General features: G+C 43.9%; 1 protein-coding gene across 1 annotated transcript; it reads right to left on the bottom strand.

Annotated features, from left to right (window-relative positions):
- Window positions 1-1,679: 1,679 nt before the first annotated feature.
- synpo (synaptopodin) lies at window positions 1,680-14,674 on the bottom strand. The gene is made up of 3 exons (XM_078788253.1): window positions 14,327-14,674; window positions 5,835-7,801; window positions 1,680-3,484 (listed from the first exon to the last, which is right to left on the bottom strand). The coding sequence occupies exons 1-3, from the start codon at window positions 14,487-14,489 to the stop codon at window positions 2,288-2,290; spliced, it is 3,327 nt and encodes a 1,108-aa protein (XP_078644379.1). The 5' UTR covers window positions 14,490-14,674; the 3' UTR covers window positions 1,680-2,287.
- Between the last annotated feature and the right edge of the window lie 569 nt (window positions 14,675-15,243).

Genomic DNA, 15,243 nt, shown 5'->3' with positions numbered 1-15,243 from the left:
TGAAATAACACCCCTATTGTTAGGTCCAAGAATTTTGGACCCTAAGATGCGTTGACAAAAATAGTTTATTAAACAAAAAATGTCCAACACGTGGAAAAGGGCAAAACTGAAAAACGGATTCCAGGGTGACAGGCTACCTTTGACCCATGGTGGCCCCACTGGAGTACTTCTGACCTTAACTCAGGGGGGCACGATGGTCTCAACAGTCTCCCTTCTGGGCACCATCTGTGGCCTCGGTTACCTTCTTCTCTTACCTCCCACTGGAGCGCTGAGGACCCTGGCTACAGGTTTCATGGTCTCAGGGGTGCTTCCTGTCTGCGCTGGGCAGAAGACTCTTAATTCTTGATGTTGCCGGACCTGTAAGTCTGTAAGTGATGGTAAAGTCCAATCTGGTGAGGAAAAGTAATCACCAAACTTGTCGAGAGTTGAGTCTTTGGGCTGAACGGATGTAGGCGGACATTTCGTATCGTAGACATCATAACAGAAAATGTGACAAAACGTACGACAAAACGTCCTTACAAGGGTCGCGGGGGTGCTGGAGCCCAGCTGTCTTTGGGCGAGAGGCGGGGTACACCCTGGACTGGTTGCCAGCCAATCACATGTCACATATAAACAAACGACCATTCACACTCACATTCATACGTATGGATAATTTGGAGTCGCTAATTAACCTAGCATGTTTTTGGAATGTGGGAGGAAACCGGAGTACCCGGAGAAAACCCACGCATGCACGGGGAGAACATGCACACTCCACACAGAAATGTCCGAGGGTGGGGAAAGCCAAAATAAGTAGCCTAAAAGTTACCACTTCCACACAAAATAAGAGGAGAACTCATTCATTTTCTACCACTTATCCTCACGAGGGTCACAGGGGGTGCTGGAGTCTATCCCAGCTGTCTTTGGGCGAGAGGCGGGGTACACCCTGGACTGGTGGCCAGCCAATCACAGGGCACATATAGACAAACAACCATTCACACTCACATTCATACCTTAACCATAACAATTTGGAGTCGCGAAACCGGAGTACCCAGAGAAAACCCACGCATGCACTGGGAGAACATGCAAACTCCACACAGAGATGTCCGAGGGTGGGGAAAGACAAAATAAGTAGCCAAAAAGTTACCACTTCCACACAAAATAAGAGGAGAACTCATTCATTCATTCATTCAGTTTCAACCGCTTATCCTCACGAGGGTCACAGGGGATGCTGGAGCCTATCCCAGCTGTCTTCGGGCGAGAGGCGGGGTACACCCTGGACTGGTGGCCAGCCAATCACAGGGCACGTATAGACAAACAACCATTCACACTCACATTCATACTTATGGACAATTTGGAGTCGCTAATTAACCTAGCATGTTTTTGGAATGTGGGAGGAAATCGGAGAACATGCAAACTCCACACAGAGATAGTCAAGGGTGGGATTGAACTCGAGTTTCCTAGCTGTGAGGTCTGCGCGCTAACCACTTGTCCACCGTGCAGCCCACCTGAATGTTTTATATTTGTATTTTAGTTCATGTCATCATTTATATGCTCAAAAATGCTTCATACGTCCATTCCTTATGAATACTCGTCTTACGTAGACATGTATTCATAAAATGGGGCAGTCAAAGCATTTCAAAATCAGGGAAATTATATGAAACCTTTTTATGGCAAAAAAAAAAAAAAAAGGAACAGTGTTTAATCCCGTTTCTACTCCTAGTACTGCGTTTCTGTAAAGATTCCATTCATTTCAACAAAGGCATTATATAAAAAAACACATACACATTATGTCCAATTCATTATTGCACTAAGTCTTACAATTTTCCATGAATTAAAATAACGATCCGCGATTAACTCTTCAGCCGTGTTTAACAGTGTGATTAACAATTACCGTACAATGAAAATGAACAGTCTCCAGTATGGAATGAACAGTAAAATAATAATATTTCAACCAAGGTACTGCATAGTTTCATAGTCTGATTTTCATATTCACTATTTGTTGTGTCTTAAAGTATAAAAGTATTTGCATTTTAACTCTTGTCAGACTAGTAAACAATAACAATAACATTCAAAACTATCAATGCTAATGAGCTAGCATAGCCTTGGTATGCATGTTGTGAGCTTGTAAAGTGTTACATTTAAAGTGAATAAAAAAAACAATAATCTTTGGTTATTTGGAGTGTTGCCCTTTGGGTTCACCAGAAGCGTACAAGCTCCAACAACTGCATGTGAAAAGCTTGTTCTTGTCATTGTTAGAGCACGTTTTCATGGTCCAAAGATGAAGTTCATGGAAGCAAATGTGAGGACCTCACAGGTCGGTGGAGATGGTGCTTTTCTTCACCCTTAAACTTCCGCCCCAGCCGCGAGGGCAAGTGTTGTAAGAATGCATGCCAGGTGACCTGAGACCCGAGTCTTCAGACTCGATGGAGGCGTCAGAGTCCGTGAGGGAACGTGTGTTGTAGAGCCTCACAGGAGAGCAAATCCCCTGCGTCGGTGTTGGTGGAGGACTGGTGAAGGTCGGCGACTGGGCCCCCAGTGGGTTGATGGGAGCTTTGCAATCGTAGCCGTGGTGGGAAAATCCCACAGGTGAGATGGGTAGACTATGAGCGCTCAGTGCACCAGGAGACGGGCTGTTTTTACGTTTGGCTGCGTTGATGATATTCTTTGCCAGCATTCGATGGTTGGCTTTAGAGTCTAGATTATTATTGACTGGAGACATACAGCGACTGTCCTTGGATATTGAAGATATGGACAGACGCTGACCGGAATGAAACGACAAACTACCGTGAGAAAGTGCAGGCGACTGGGAACGTGAGCCCCAAGGTGCAGAAACGGGAGAAGTGGTTGTGAGTGGTTTGGAAGATCTGGACCCAATGGAAGGCTGTATCACCATTGGTGACTGACTCCTTGGACTCCATGGAGGAGAGCGCTGAGATGTAGTTGCAGATGTTTGAAAAGGTCTGGAAGAAGAAAGTGAGGAGAGGGCGGCGGACTGGGTACTCGTGCTCGCCATCGGGGAATGGCATCTCGATCCCCAAGGTGGACAGAGCGAGGAGGTGTTTGTAGATGTTTTTGAAGAAACGTGCGGTGCATCTGAAGATTGCAGGTTGACTACCGGGGACTGGGATCTTGAACCCCATGGAATCGAACGGGAAGAATTTGATCTTTGGGGTTTGTAATCATAAACAGAAGAATTGATGGAAACTTGAGCATTCTGGCCAACCATCGGGGAGTGGCACCTTGACCCCCAAGGTGGGGAACATGGAGACGTGGGCGTCTGGGGTGGCCTGGAAACTGATGAAACGGTGGAAAGCGGGATATTTTGGCTACTCATCGGAGATTGGCATCGACTACCAGGAAACCAAACAGGGGAAGTGACTGATCGGATGGGATTGGTTGAGGAGGGGCGGTTGGTCTGAAGGTTGGGCGGCCATGTTGGACTGTCTGCGCTGATGGACTTCTTGGTCACGCCGGGGTTTTCAACCATATAGGCCTCCTTTGGTTTCTGTTGGACCACAAAAAAACATCTTTTACTACACAACACAAATACAACCGCCCTAACACTAATAACATAGAGAGTACTACACGGCGAAATGTATTAATTTACTGTACATATGTAATATTTGTTATTTATTAGAACCCTAGTATTCCTACATGTGCTTTTCCAATAAGCCTGCCCAATAACCTGTGTCGACCTACCCTGTACTTGCCACTCGGGTTACAGTTATGTAAAAACCAACGACCTTTGCGGGAACACGAGGTCACGTTCCCGAAGCTCACATACACAACTCCCGATAAACACAACAATTAATCTTCAAGAAGACAGCTGAAACTATCCAATTAAAGATTGTAAGACTAAATTTGGAAGGTGAATCGAGTCCACGATGACCTCGGGTCAAATACGTACTTTGTACCCCTGATGGGCAACAGAAACTGAATACAGTTATGCGAAGGATTATCAGAGCCGTATTATTTATTAGTGTAATCAAGTGTCTGCGGTGTCTGCGGTGTCTGCAAGAAAAGCCAAAGAAAGTGACACACATATTAAAAGTGAAATAAATGCTTGAGTGAAAATATGAAATTAGAAAAAGGAGAACAAGGTCACAGACGAGTGAGCGCATCAAGCTTTAATCAGAGAAGAAAAGGATTCAGCTAAAAACACAAAAAACACAATCAGACCAGACAGTGAATGAAGGTTTATGAAGTGAAACAGACGTGCAAACCCCGGATACTGAATCAACAATGACTGATCATTTCCTGTGAACAAACACTTCTGGAATCGCTGCTTGAAGTCATGAAAACAATTTTGGATGGAGATCCCAGAAGCAAATTAGTATGCAGTCTGCAGATGGGAGACATCAAAGAATCCAAGTATGCAGCAACATTTGGAGTACAAAAAAAAAAAAAAAATGGTGGTGAGAGCAGAGCACATCACCCTGAAGATATAGAGACATAAAAGGAGCTCTCTGGCTGCATTTTGGTGTCAGCGAGAAGCATTAAATTGCAAATCATAGCTCATAAAGCAGATGCCACATCTGTCAAAGGGTTTTGTAACAGCAGCACCCTGTTGTCCAAATAACTAAAAGACACAGTGGAAAAAAGGGGAGCGTCCTTATTCATTTTATTTACATACTCAACATGAAAGCATTTAAGCTCCTTGCAGCATTGTGCAGAAAAACTCATCTGATTTTTTTTTTTTATTTTAACTAAAAAAAATGCTTAACACGGAAAAGTTGATAGAATATTTAAAGAGCTCAAAGAAAGTAGACAGGAAGGTGAGGAAGCAAAAGGAACATGCAAGTATAAGAAAAATGCTGTAAATCAGTGGTCTCAAACATGCGGCTCACGGGCCAAATGTGGCCCGCAGGACACTAATTTGAGGCCCCCGCCTTGATATGAAAGTTTAATGTTAGTTTGATATGGATGCTGTATGGTATCATGTACCCAGAAAAAAATTATTACATTTGATTAATGTTCATGTTAAAGGTTAAATAACTGTTAATAGTTATCCTCCCTATCCGTGTGGAAGTGGTAAGTTTTTGATATGGATGCTGTATGGTATCATGTACCCAGAAAAAAATTATTACGTTTGATTAATGTTCATGTTAAAGGTTAAATAACTGTTAATAGTTATCCTCCCTATCCGTGTGGAAGTGGTAAGTTTTTGATATGGATGCTGTATGGTATCATGTACCCAGAAAATTTATTACATTTGATTAATGTTCATGTTAAAGGTTAAATAACTGTTAATAGTTATCCTCCCTATCCGTGTGGAAGTGGTAAGTTTTTGATATGGATGCTGTATGGTATCATGTACCCAGAAAAAAATTATTACATTTGATTAATGTTCATGTTAAAGGTTAAATAACTGTTAATAGTTATCCTCCCTATCCGTGTGGAAGTGGTAAGTTTTTGGCTGTTTAAGTTTAAAGGAAATAACTTGAAGGCTACCGTTTAGGCTGCTAGATCTCTAGTTTGCGAGTTAGCATGTGTCTCAAGACCCTGCAGTTGCGCAATATGTTGTAAATAAAAAAAAGTATAAATGTGACTACTGTATAGTGACTTATGTGACTTATTATTTTCCGTTTTATTATTATTATTATATTTATTTATTACTGATTTATTTTTTTTATTCTTGATTTGTTTATTTATTTATATTTATTTATTTTTATAGTTTATTTATTATATTTTTCTGTTTTTAATAAATGCGTTTTTTTTTTTTTTTTTTGGAAAACCTGATGCGGCCCAGTCTCACCCAGACCCTAGCTCCAGTGGCCCCCAGGTAAATTGAGTTTGAGACCCCTGCTGTAAATTCTAAATGAGATGACGTCTTAAAAAAGAAATGGCCTCCACACCTGTGGTTCAATCCCTGCCTTTTTGGCAGAAAATCTGGGCCTCGGTGCTTGAACTCCCGTCCGAGGAGATGCAGAAAAAGCAGCCGATGGATGCCCACAAGCTGGGCTTGATGCTGGGTACTCTGCTACTGTGGTGTGGCTGGGGGGCACCAAGGCGGATTTACACGGGATGCTGAAGTTCGAAACAGGGTTGTTGGGTAAGGAAGTCTGCCTGGAGAAAGACTGGGACTGGGTCATCTGGTTCCTGGACTGTGGAGCTCCTCTGGGTAGGGTACTCAACGGGTCTTTGACTGGGTTGAGTATGAAGAGTGAAGAGTTAAGCTGATAGGGCCGATGTCTTGACAAGTCCATCTCGATCTTGGAGCAACCGTTCTCCAGAGGGGTTGGTTCTTGAACCTGAACCGTCGTTGGTGTTGGTTGTCTTGGTTTTGGCTTGGTGGTTTGTTGGGTTTTTATGTTGTGTGCAAGTTGAGCGCACATGTCTGAGTTTTTAGCAATGGCTTTGACTCTACCCGGCATATTTGATGGATAAACCCAAGATGGCGGCAGAGACATTGTTGGAGAAGGAGCTCTCATTCGGTGACCTGCATTCTCAGTTTCGACGACAAACTTCTCCATTCTGGATCGCCGTTTGGCAAACAGCTCCGCACCCTTTCCCGATGCATCGTTAAGGGTCTGTTCTGGTTTATGCTCCACTCTTGCATAGGTTCTGGCGCTCTTAAGGCAGGATGTCCACTCTGGAGCTTTGGCATCTTCAGCTTTGTCTTCCACCTTAGTAAGGAAGTTGGATGCCTCCGCTCCGAGGGCAAGTAACTCCTCCTCAGATGCTGGTGGCTCGGGCATGGATCTCTGTCCACGTTTCTTCCTTTCATCCACGCCTTGCACTAGAGACAGAAGCTCCGGGTTTGGTGCTACAACCGGTTTCTCTTTGAACGTGAACATTGACTTTTTATTTGCTCGTCTTGCGGCAATATCTTCTAGTAGTCCTGTTTTTATTGGCGGTGTAGACCTTCTTTCCAGAAAGGGCTGGGGAACTAAGGTGGACGGCTTCGGGGATGTGGGAGGTCCATACTGCAGCACCGTGGATTGGGATGGAGGAGCAAGAGGAGGAGATATGACCGGTGGAGAGGAGTACTCAGTCTTTGGAGGCTTGTTCGTGAAGGCCGGCAGAGGAGGTGTGGGATATGCCGGAGGAGGAGGCGCCACAGCCGCTGTCACTGGCTGAGGAGCAGTGAATGCAGAAGAAGCGTGGATGTTCTCCATGATGGGACTGGTGGACTCTTGGATTTGCACCGTCAGCGGTGAGAAAAACGGCCTGGCAGTGCGATTGAGGATGGTGTTCGACTTCGATGGAGATGAGGAGATCCTCTGAGGTCCATCCGTGCTGTGGCGGCCATTAGGAAGCTTTGACGTATGACCTCCATTCATCTCCGCCTCGCTCTCAACGAGACTCATCGCAATTGGATTTTCTCTTCCAGGGGGGAGCTCATGCTTGACTTTGTCTTCTCCTTCCTCCTCTTCTTGTTCCTCCACCTCCTTCACAGGGAGGAAATGTCTCTCTTGGATAACATTGTGCTTGGTGTCATCTTCTCTTCCATAATGGTCACCTTGTTCCTCCATGTTATCACCGGCAGCCGATACCCCGCCAGTCGGCACTAGTAGTGTCTGGGTGGTAGTGCAATTCCGATAGTTCAAGTCTTTAGTCTTCTCCTCACGACTCCTCTCTTCCCAAGTCAATTTGTTGCATGAAGGGGAGGTGGCTTTCACATTCCTGGCGATGTCCTCCTTGGATACTTCTCCGCTGCCTTCCAGTGTAAAGGCGGTGACTCTCTGCTTGCGGCGGTTGAAGAGTTGGACGCCTCTGGAGTTGGAGTTGGAAGCGACGGTGAGCTGAGCCGCGATGATGTGACTCCTTAGGCGAGCCTCCTTTAGCTCCTTTTCGGATAAGCTGACACTCCTGGTTAAATCTGGGAGGGGATAGAAACGGGAATCTGGTTAGTAGGAACAAGATACTCACAGATGCTTTCATAGGCAAAAATAGAACTTTATTGTACAAAACATAGGAGTGGTTCGCATGCAGACCTGAGTTCAATTCCACCCTAGGCCATCTCTGTGTGGTGTTTGCATGTTCTCCCCGTGCATGCGTGGGTTTTCTCCGGGTACTCCGGTTTCCTCCCACATTCCAAAAACATGCTAGGTTAATTAGCGACTCCAAATTGTCCATAGGTATGAATGTGAGTGTGAATGGTTGTTTGTCTATATGTGCCCTGTGATTGGCTGGCCACCAGTCCAGGGTGTAGAAGACAGCTGGGATAGGCTCCAGCACCCCTTGTGAGAAAAAAGCGTAGAAAATCAATTAATAACTTTATTGTCCAAAACATAGGCTGCACAGTGGTCAAGTGGTTAGCATGCAGACCTCACAGCTCAAAGACCCGAGTTCAATTCCATCCTCGGCCATCTCTGTGTGGAGTTTGCATGTTCTCCCCGTGCATGTGTGGGTTTTCTCCGGGTACTCCGGTTTCCTCCCACATTCCAAAAACATGCTAGGTTAATTAGCGACTCCAAATTATGTATGAATTAGTTATGAATGTGAGTGTGAATGGTTGTTTGTCTATATGTGCCCTGTGATTGGCTGGCCACCAGTCCAGGGTGTACCCCGCCTCTTGCCCAAAGACAGCTGGGATAGGCTCCAGCACCCCCCGTGACCCTCATGAGGATAAGCGGTAGAAAATGAATGAATGAATGAGTTCTCCTCTTATTTTGTGTGGAAGTGGTAACTTTTTGGCTACTTATTTTGTCTTTCCCCACCCTCGGCCATCACTGTGTGGAGTTTGCATGTTCTCCCCGTGCATGCGTGGGTTTTCTCCGGGTACTCCGGTTTCCTCACACATTACAAAAACATGCTAGGTTAATTAGCGACTCCAAATTGTGTATGAATTAGGTATGAATGTGAGTGTGAATGGTTGTTTGTTTATATGTGCCCTGTGATTGGCTGGCCACCAGTCCAGGGTGTAGCCCGCCTCTTGCCCAAAGACAGCTGGGATAGGCTCCAGCACCCCCCGTGACCCTCGTGAGGATAAGCGGTAGAAAATGAATGAATGAATGAGTTCTCCTCTTATTTTGTGTGGAAGTGGTAACTTTTTGGCTACTTATTTTGTCTTTCCCCACCCTCGGCCATCACTGTGTGGAGTTTGCATGTTCTCCCCGTGCATGCGTAGGTTTTCTCCGGGTACTCCGGTTTCCTCCCACATTCCAAAAACATGCTAGGTTAATTAGCGACTCCAAATTATGTATGAATTAGTTATGAATGTGAGTGTGAATGGTTGTTTGTCTATATGTGCCCTGTGATTGGCTGGCCACCAGTCCAGGGTGTACCCCGCCTCTTGCCCAAAGACAGCTGGGATAGGCTCCAGCACCCCCCGTGACCCTCGTGAGGATAAGAGGTAGAAAATGAATGAATGAATGAGTTCTCATTTTGTGTGGAAGTGGTAACTTTTTGGCTACTTATTTTGTCTTTCCCCACTTTCCGCCATCTCTGTGTGGAGTTTGCATGTTCTCCCCGTGCACACAGCTGGGATAGGCTCCAGCACTCAGACAATGAACGAATGAATGAATGTCCAAAACATTCTAATAAGAAGGAGAACTACTTTAAAGTCACTTTAATGCTAATCACTTCTATTATTGAGTGTTCCTTGTTTTCCGTGCTTAAAAGTCTCATTCCAGCCAGCAAAGTTATTTCCCCTGCAATCTGTTCAAGTCCCTCCCAGAGCATTCTTCCACTGCCGAGAAAACCCCCTGCTTAAACTTCCAACATGCTTGCTTTCTGACTGCGACGCTTGCCCCTCAAACTACAGCATAATTATCGTCCATAACCATATTTTCCAATAAAGTATCCCGTTTACGCCTCGCAACTGTTCTAATCTGATGAACAATGCAGATTTAAAGCATAATAACCGGCGTCGGTCACACATGTGATACATTATTCAGCTCGTTCATGTAATACCGAATGGCGGAAGAAATTCCAAATCCCTCCAGAGGGGTTTCTATGACAACCGGAGCCACCGCAGCTCACTCTTTCATCGACCAAGGCAGCTACATTATTAAAAGTAATTACGTGTCATTCAAAATAATGATGCATTGTTATAACAGACGGCGTGTGAATGCAACTGTAATTGAATTAGCATGATGTCAAACGATGTCATGTATTTATTTGGTCTTAAATGAGACTTTCTGAGAGTTGCCAGGTCCACAAAAATGACTTTTTATTAGCCATTAACTTTGAATAATTTGGCCGATTGGAATACATCAGAGCAGTGAGGCTTGAAATGAAATGTCCTGACTGTAAACATCCACCTCTAGCGGGAGCCAGATTGGTTATCAGGTAACACGCAGGTGCAAAACCCAGGCAGATATTCACGTCCCAAAATAAACCTTAGCCACCCAAGCTAGCAATTAAATTTTGTTTGTTGATTTGAATCCAATCATGTCCAATTCGATCTACCACATTGACCTTGACAGCAGGAGCATTTTTTCCACATTTTAAATCAAATATGTGACTTTAAAAGATGTTTTCAGGAATAAAACTTCATAGATGTTCCTCACGAAAAAAATATAAATAAATAAAATTATGAATTCATAATCAAGTTCTTGAAGTTTTTCCTTTGCTTACCTCTCCCTGGTCACATTCAGAGCTCCACGGGTTTGTACTTCCCAAAGAGTTTTCCACTGAACTGAACTGCGTCTGCTGGCCTCACACACCCCTTTCCCTTTCTGGAGTGTGGCACAAGCTCCAATTTCCTTTTCTTAGCAAGTCCAGCAACACGCAGAGAGAGGGAGGGAGGGTGTCTGCAGCTGGAGACCACGCCGCCCGCCTGCCTGCCCGCCCGCCCGCCTGCCTGTTGCAGCTCTGTTGCATGACTTCAAACAGGGGTCTCAAACACGCAGCCCACAGGACACTAGTTTGAGGCCCCTGCCTTGATATGAAAGTTTAATGTTAGTACGGCCCGTGCAAGTTTGATATGGATGCTGTATGGTATCATGTACCCAGAAAAAATTATTACGTTTGATTAATGTTCATGTTAAAGGTTAAATAACTGCTAATAGTTATCCTCCCTATCCATGTGGAAGTGGTAAGTTTTTGATATGGATGCTGTATGGTATCATGTACCCAGAAAAAAATTATTACGTTTGATTAATGTTCATGTTAAAGGTTAAATAACTGTTAATAGTTATCCTCCCTATCCGTGTGGAAGTGGTAAGTTTTTGATATGGATGCTGTATGGTATCATGTACCCAGAAAAAAATTATTATGTTTGATTAATGTTCATGTTAAAGGTTAAATAACTGTTAATAGTTATCCTCCCTATCCATGTGGAAGTGGTAAGTTTTTGATATGGATGCTGTATGGTATCATGTACCCAGGAAAAAATTATTACATTTGATTAATGTTCATGTTAAAGGTTAAATAACTGTTAATAGTTATCCTCCCTATCCGTGTGGAAGTGGTAAGTTTTTTGTTTTTTTTTTTTTTTTTTGGTAAGTGGTAAGTGGTAAGTTTTTGATATGAATGCTGTATGCTGTTTTTTATAAATGCGTTTTTTTTTTTTTTTTTTGAAAACCTGATGCGGCCCAGCCTTGCCCAGACCCTAGCCCCAGTGGCCCCCAAGTAAATTGAGTTTGAGACCTATTGAAACTAACTATTGATGTCAGCTTTCTCTTTAGTTTTCACCGCTGAAGAGAAGCATCCATGTCAAGTATCGAACGCCTTATCTCCGTCTAATGTCCAGCGATAGCAAGAAGTGTTTGATGCCTGTTCTAGTCACCGGAAAAGTAGATCCTCTAGTTTATGTGCATATGGATTAGTGCACCGAGACGGCAAAAACTCCAGTGGCTGACCTCTGCTGCCCTGCCTGTCTGTGTGGGTGTTTATTGTGGACTCTCCCTGAGTGCCTGGCCTCTTTGAACCCTCTGGGCAGAAACTCCAACCTGCAAGGGCAGGGAGAGGAATTTCCTGTCCTCTAGCAAAGACAAAACTTAGCCCTAAGCCATGATGCAACATATCATATTGTCAACGCCCAATCGGCTTTCACGACCTCATGCCGCTGCTATAAGCGTCCCGTCCCCCCCGTCCCCACCTCGTCCTTCCGTGGGCTGGAAAACTCCCACACAGCAGGAGGGTTTTAAAGTCTGGGGGAGCAACCTTGCATTTTGTGTATCAAAGGTCAGATTACTGTGTCGGATGTTATCTTTCATCAGGCATTGGCTGCGGGATGAGTGGCGATGGAAGCACTGGCCCCCACGGCCCCCACAGCCCCCACGGCCCCCACGGCCCCCACGGCCCCGGTGGCTGATGTGTGTAGCAGAATGGAAAGACGAGGATTAACAAAGGTCCTGGGATCTACCCAACTGAATGTGAGCTAAACTCCCGGTGGATCCCTTGGGGGGAAATAAAAGACCATGCAGCCCGGAGCCTGAAACCAACTCTTTAGAGCAAGGGGTCTCAAACTTGCGGCCCGCGGGCCAAATGCAATAAATTGGAACAAAATGCACAGGTTAAAAAGCTGCAACATTGAACCTTATTTCACCTTGAACTAATCTAGAGTGAACATTTTGGAACTTTGGTTGGCGTTATTAATTAATTCCAGATGTATTTTGTTCCAGAAAGCCAAAAGTATGAACACAAAACCCATTTTTATTGTTTAAAAATTCCAATTTTACATGCAGAAATCAAGTGATGTGATGTTATTTTGACTTATATGCATTTAGAATTATTGTTTAATGTATGGAAAAATATAATTGCAAGTACCCAAGCTACAATTCGAAGTCATTTCTGTGGCGGTCTCAAACTTGCGGCCCGCGGGCCAAATGCGGCGCGCGAGATGCAACTTTGAGGCCCCCGCCTTGATACCAAAGTTTAATGATACCACTCCGATACAACTGGAAATCGCTGATGTACATGGTTGAGTGTAGTGTAAGCATCATACTGAGACGTGTGTAATATTTTGCCCCTCTCATGTAGCAACAAGCTAAACCGTTAATCTTCTTAAGATTAGTTCAACACTTAGATTAGGGGTGTCCAAACTTTTTCCACCGAAGTCTACTTAGGGAATGATGAAAGGATGCGAGGGCCACTTTGATATTTTGTAAGATACCTAAGAAGTTGTATATATATATATATACATATATATATATCAAGAAAAAAGTACATGATATAGGTAAAAAAGCATATTATTGGTACAAACTTCAGTATTTGCTCTTTTTCCCCCATTTAAAAAAAATTCTAAATATTTAAATTTTTCTTAAATAGTCTTAATAAATTGTCATCTCATATTATTATTTCTATAATATTATTAATATTTTTCAAAATATTTTAAATAATATTTAATAAGATTTTTAATAAATAATAATAATAATTATAGGTGGCACAGCAGTCAAGTGGTTAGCACGCAGGCCTCACAGCTAGGAAACCAGGGTTCAATTCCACCCTCGGCGATCTCTGTGTGGAGTTTGCATGTTCTCCTCGTGCATGCTCCCACATTCCAAAAACATGCTATGTTTTGCTCGGTATGCTAGGTATGAATGTGAGTGTGAATGGTTGTTTGTCTACATGTGCCCTGTGATTGGCTGGCCACCAGTCCAGGGTGTAGAAAACAGCTGGGATAGACTCCAGCACCCCCATGACCCTTGTGAGAAAAAAGCAGTAGAAAATGAATTAATGACTTTATTGTCCAAAACATAGGCTGCACGGTGGGCGAGTGGTTAGCACGCAGACCTCACAGCTCAAAGACCTGAGTTCAATTCCACCCTGGGCCATCTCTGTGTGGAGTTTGCATGTTCTCCCCGTGCATGCGTGGGTTTTTTTCCGGGTACTCCGGTTTCCTCCCACATTCCAAAAACATGCTAGGTTAATTAGCGACTCCAAATTGTCCATAGGTATGAATGTGAGTGTGAATGGTTGTTTGTCTATATGTGCCCTGTGATTGGCTGGCCACCAGTCCTCTCGCCTAAAGACAGCTGGGATAGGCTCCAGCACCCCCCACGGAAAAGGCGGTTGAAAATGAATGAATAATAATTATAAATAATAATATTTTTCTCACACAAAAAAAATTCTCACTAATTTTATTCATACTAAACCTCGGCTTTGCTGGTAGTGAAATTATTCAATTCAAATTCTATTCAAATTTCCTTTTGAATTATTTTGACAGCACGGTGTTTGTTGAATGGAAGCTAAAGAGGATTATCCCGTCATGGCTGTCAGTCAGATGGTTGTATATTTTATTGATTACATTTCCATTCCTGACGGACTCGCTTGCATGGATTGCGACTGCATGGAAACAGATGTTCCCATGGAGCATTGCGGTCTCCAGTTTCAGTTTTTTTATTTTGTCGTCACCGTGACCTTTTCTTCACGTGTTCCATGAGGATGGACCACATTTAAAGACACATGTTGGGGATCTATTTAAAAAAAAAAAAAAAAAAGTATTAACACTCACTTGTTTTGCTGCTTAAGTGCTCCGTATTGAATCCTGTCATTTCCTGTGATGCGCCGCACTCCCTCCCGGTGGCGTCTTGTGCCGCTTGGAGAGGCGTCGTCAGTCCTCCCGAGCTCCAGCTCACTCCCCTACGCAGAGACATGTGTTCCTTCTCCATCGCCATGGTTACCTCCAAGTATAAGTAACTCTTCTTCAGTACTCCTTAGGATGAAACGGTCCCTTTTTACGCTTTCGTCCTTATTGGCGTGCACAGAAAATTAAAAAAAAAAATGGTGGCTTATTTTTCCATTTGAGCACACATCCTTCCAAGTGTTTTCATGTAGTCAGCTGGACTAACTGCCCTGGCTGAGTATTATTCCCGAACTGTCTAACTGAACCTCCCTCCAGGCAATGTTCCCCAGATGAGTTCCGCTGGAAAACCGCCACAAAAATTGCACAATTTCGCAGCTCGTCTTGGCCAGCAAAGCAAAGAAACAGCCCAGTCTGATCTATTTGCATCTCTCTAATACTCCTTTTTTTCTTTTCCCAGACGTTGCTTTTTCTCCTTCGCTATTTTTGGTCACCACAGCGTCCAAATCTGCAGCATACAGATTATTTTTCTTTCAGCGCAACGATCTGGTCTTTATCTCGAAGATCGTAACTCCACTGTGACATAAAGGGAGCTGTGCATATGGCCGCTTCCTGCTGTTAGGTGAATGTGAGGAATAACAGTTCACTCTGCAAAGGTCATTCCAAAAACGGCTTTGCATTCAAACAAGGCTCCTGTGTTACTAAAAGTTGCTAAAAGCCGCAGCTGACTATTGAAATATAGTTATGATTAATAACAAAAGGCAATAAGAGAAGGGAGTTGTCGTCCTTTGCTAGTTTTAGTTTGCTGGTGCCAGCCTAAATGTCTTATTGAGGGGATTTTGGTCCTG

Source organism: Doryrhamphus excisus, linkage group LG22 (assembly GCF_037039965.1).
Source record: "Doryrhamphus excisus strain RoL-2023G ecotype Guam linkage group LG22, RoL_Dexc_Guam_v1.1, whole genome shotgun sequence".
In the NCBI taxonomy this organism is placed as follows: Eukaryota; Metazoa; Chordata; class Actinopteri; order Syngnathiformes; family Syngnathidae; genus Doryrhamphus; species Doryrhamphus excisus.
Note: the sequence above shows the minus strand (reverse complement) of the source record. Positions and strands in the feature narration are given on the sequence as shown.